The 4,902-nt window shown below is 41.5% G+C and overlaps 1 protein-coding gene across 1 annotated transcript in view; it reads right to left on the bottom strand.

Annotated features, from left to right (window-relative positions):
- Nucleotides 1-465: 465 nt before the first annotated feature.
- lyrm4b (LYR motif containing 4) overlaps nt 466-4,902 on the bottom strand; it is a 30,438-nt gene continuing 26,001 nt past the window's right edge. Inside the window, exon 3 of the mRNA XM_080489751.1 lies at nt 466-949. Coding sequence (XP_080345877.1) covers nt 902-949 — 48 coding nt within the window. The 3' untranslated portion in view covers nt 466-901. The remainder of the gene's footprint in view (nt 950-4,902) is intronic.

Genomic DNA, 4,902 nt, shown 5'->3' with positions numbered 1-4,902 from the left:
GTAAAATGAAACTTTTTTAAAAATGATTTGATGCGTGGAAACAGGGGGGTGGGGGGGGGAGCAACTTTGTGAAAACGCTCTGTGAAAAGGGGGAAAGACAACTTTTTGAAAATGCTTAGTCTCTGAAACACTACGGCCGTGCACCGCGGCCGTAGTGAACAGATGGACAGTAACCATTGTTAATGTTCATAGCCTGTTGTTCTCTGTTTCATTACTAAAACAACCCACAGCGCCAACTTGTGGCTTGGCACGCTATAACTACATCGTTATCAGGGTTTCTACTGTTTCCATGGAAACGTACATCGTTTTCAACACGAGAACGATGCATCTTCAGTTAAAACGTCGTGTAAAGGAGGTCTCATGATGTGTCCCTTTATGGACATAACGAGGACAAACAGCCTGAGACACCAGAAAAGGTTTGAATGGACGTGTGAAGTGTGTGGAAGGACGGCGCCGACGTTTAGTTTGACTTTTAATCCCAACGGGCAGTTTAATAACCAGCTTGACAGAGTTCCTGTTGAAGAGGTAAGACATAACGGAAATCCAACCAGCAGCTGCTTCTTCATCAAAACCCGGATTTAAAGCGATAACGCAGCTTTAATTTGACGTAAACTCGCTCTGCGTCAGAGCGCCGGCTCGCCGTCCGAGCAGCCTCAGTGTGGGTGCTCCGGTTCGAGTCCCACACTGATGGAATCTGCGTTAGAAGACAAATACAGCTAAACAGCCGAGACGCGTCACGTTTCTATATTTGACACGTCCCCGGAGAACCGAAGCTAAACTCTCCTACATCTCCCAGAATGCACCTCTTCCTCCACCTGGTGACAGGAGATCAGGGCCGGAGTGGGGGGAGGCGTGGTGATGATGATGGTGGTGGTGATGAAGGTGTCAGGGCAGTGTCTGGTTACTCCACCACGATCTTCTGAGCCTCGTACAGCTTCCCGATGGAGACCTGCAGACAGGAAGCAGGAGGCGGAGTCACACACACACACTTACAGAGAAATGCATTTGAACACACATTTGTATATACGTACACACACACACACACACACACTTACAGAGAAATGCATTTGAACACACATTTGTATATACATACACACACACACACACACACACACACACACACACACACACACACACACACACACACACACACACACACACACACACACACACACACACACACACACACACACACACACACACACACACACACACACACACACACACACACACACACACACACACACACACACATAGAAATGTCTTTTAAAATGTGTGAACTTAGTGAATTAGTACAAAATGTGATGATTCAGCTTTTAGAAGTCGAGAAACGTCCACGATCCTTCAGTGTCACTTTCTTTTTTACGGTCATCAAGCAGAACTCATGTTTGTCCTGCAGGCGGCGCTGGCCCGTGTGTGTGTGTGTGTGTGTGTGTGTGTGTGTGTGTGTGTGTGTGTTTCATGTTCGGAGAGCCTTGTCTCTGTGTTCAGTCAACACCACCCAGCTGGACCCTGTTGTCAAATAGAAGAGGCAATTATGGAGGAGTGTGGACAGCTGTACCGTACAAACTGAACCAGTGTGCTGTGTACCAGACTCTGTGTGTGTGTGTGTGTGTGTGTGTGTGTGTGTGTGTGTGTGTGTGTGTGTTGGGGCCACAGTTCACATTGATTTTGGCTTCTTTTCTCCGCACAGAAACATGATGGACTGATCTGTAGAACTGTAGAACATGACCCCCCCCACCCCCCCACCCCCCCACCCCCACAGAACAGAGACACACAGTTCTGAACACTCTACGTCCACAGCTTCAAAGGCCACCAGTCTCTGGATTGAGCCCAGGTGAGTTTACTGAGCCAATCAGAGTGCAGCGTCCTGTTCCTTTAAGAGGCAGGCGGCACTGTTTATCCAGTTTTGGTCTGAAGAACATCACATAATAATAATAATAATAATAATAATAATAATAATAATAACCTGCTGTCACAGCCGGGTCCATCATGTTTACGACTCACCGTTACAGAACCGTTTGATGGAGGGAAATAATTCAGAGGATGGAATTTTAAATGAATATTAATTGGCGGGACGTCGGCGACTTAACGCACATTCGGCTAAAAACCTGAATCTGTGTGACACTTCAACCTTCAAAAACAACAAAAAGAGAAATGCAAAACCAGCTCTCAGGTATTAATCTACAATGAAAGACATGTTCTCTGTGTGGAAAAGCAAATCTGGATCCTGCAGCTGACTGACTTCACCCTGACCCGTCCTTTAACAGTGGAGACAGACGAGAGGCTCCGATCCAACAGAACCTCCAAGGAAACTGTCAAAGTTTAGTTTTTTAAAACAGATTTCTGAAGAGTAGCGACAAAACCGGAGACTGAGCCCCGAGCTGAGGTATCGGTGACGTGTTTCTGGACATTTCACTGGAGGTTTCATTAAAATGGGCTTTAAGTTGAGACGGTAGAGGGGCTGGGCGATATGGACTAAACCTCATATCAACATCGTGTTTGTAAAAAGAATCACGATTGTTTTTTTTACAGTTTCTGAACAAAGCAAACGAACCAACGGAGGAAAGATAAGACAATTTAGGCCAAAGAACCTTTCTGAACTTATTTTAATTGATATAATTTGCACAATTTTGCCAATGTAATGTACAAATAACGTAAACGTACTATAAAGTAAATAACAGTGATAAAGTGACTCCTGCAACATAAAAACTAACCTGCGCCTGGATTTTCACACGAACAGTGAAACATGAACAGTGAAAAGGAAAAAAATCTAATAATACTTCAGACTTATTTCAAATGGGAAAAATATAAAGATCAACTGGTATAAAATATAATCTAACACAGTTATTATACCAGGATTTTAGAACCAAAACACTAAATATCTGATAGAAAAGAGTCAAATAGAAATGCAAACTTAAGTAACTTTATTTTATTATGTTTTATTTTGAACATGCTCAAATTGAAACATCCAAATCAACAGTGACTTAATAACAGTAAAATAGAATCATTCTGCATTTCCAACAAGGAGCGGGAAGAAGTAGAACGGATTAAATCCCACCCCTTGTCCATCAATTAAAAACATATATTAGCACTATTATATTAAGGTTAATTATCTTTTGAAAAGGTATGAATACACTACATATTTTTAAATAATATAATTAGATATAATATATATAATAATGTACAATCACGACTATGGAATGATATTGGAAATATAATAATAATAATAATAATAATAATAATAATAATAATAATAATAATAATAATAATGTTTTGGGGATAGTTATCTGTACTTTAATAACCTTATGACATTGGCTTGTATGTGGAACCTGAAGTGACGCCGTGTACTCACGGTAATATCATTATATTGTTCTTTATCTATTTCCTGTCCTACATTTTTAGTACTAGTTATTTAACTGGACTCTCTCTGATCAGTTCCTCTAGTTTTCATTCTTTGCGTCTATTTAACAGATTAGTTGTCTGAGATGTTTCTATTTACCCGTTTTTAATTTTAGTAATAAAGTAAGGACAGTGTTTCCTCCATCATATCCTCCTCGAAACACATTGAACATTCTGGTAACAATCTGAATACATGATGTGCTTTTAACACGTCGTTTTGTCTAGAAAGAGATAAAATAATAAAGTTTGACCCAAAGTAACGTGTCGGGCTCTTTTTCATGTGGTTGATAAACGGTTCCACGTGTCTGAATTGAAAGAATTTAAAATGTATTTGTAAGGAAATTATTCCAACTGGCAATAAAAGTGAAACCTTTAAATGAGGCGAGTTCGTCAAGCAGTAGTGAAAGCGACAGTCGGAGTCGGAAACTCGCTGTTCCAGTTTGAACGGTGATTCTTATCCCGAGAAACAAGATTGTGATGGAACCAGTTTGATCAGAGTCTCATGAGGAAAATCTCAGATTTGTTATAAGACATCGTAAGTTGTGGATGAAAAACTGAATTTTGTTGTAAATGAATGTCTTTAAATGTGACTGATGTAAACACACGTCTGACTGAATAAAACTGGAACCAAAATGTACATTTTCTTCTTTAACCTGATTTCATTTGAAGAAGGCATCAAAACAAACAGCAACTTAAAATGTTGATTCACATATTTAAAGTTAAAGATCTTTAAAATTAAATATGAACCCTAACCCTGAAACGAATCCAGACTGTCTGAAATGTTGTGAAACTAGTTGTTGGTGGTTTTTCCAGTTACAAATCGAGATCCAGTGAGATCAAGTGAGATCAAGTGACTTAAACAGGATCTTGTGTTTCATTCAGGGAAGTTGGGGAGTTTCTGCGACGTCACACACCCAGGATGTTCCAGGGAATTCAGAAGCTGCAAAGACGTGTTTGTCTGAGTGTGAAGAGGAATGTCCTTCAGAAAGGTTTTGACAACGTCTTAGAGAACCACTGAAACTGGATCCTACAGTTTTTTCCCGTGTGGATTGTGGGAGAGGAACTTTAATATATTTTAAATTAAAAGGAAGAATCAGTGGAGACCTTAAAGCAGCATCCGGTGGAAAAAACTGTGAAACAAACAAACAATAAAACACATCAAGTTTAAAGAGATCTGCAGCTGTCGTTTCACTGCAGCACCACCAGGAGGCGCCATGTGTCCACACAAACACCTCCTCCTCCACCTCCTCCTCCTCCTCCTCACATCCATCCAGCTCATCAATTATTCTGTCGTCAACTTGTCTCTCTCTCTCTAATACACCACAAAAATCCTCTTTCACTTTCTCTCCTCACTCCATCAGTGGACCCCCCCCCCCCCCCCCCCCGACGTGTGTGACGTCCTGATTGGCTGCAGCGCAGTGTGGGAGGATGGGGGGTGTGGTGGCGGTGCGGTGAGGCAGGCGGCCGAGTGGACCAATGGGCTGCGAGGAGGCTTGGCCC

Source organism: Lipophrys pholis (assembly GCF_963383615.2).
Source record: "Lipophrys pholis genome assembly, chromosome: 20".
NCBI classification, from domain to species: domain Eukaryota; kingdom Metazoa; phylum Chordata; class Actinopteri; order Blenniiformes; family Blenniidae; genus Lipophrys; species Lipophrys pholis.
Note: the sequence above shows the minus strand (reverse complement) of the source record. Positions and strands in the feature narration are given on the sequence as shown.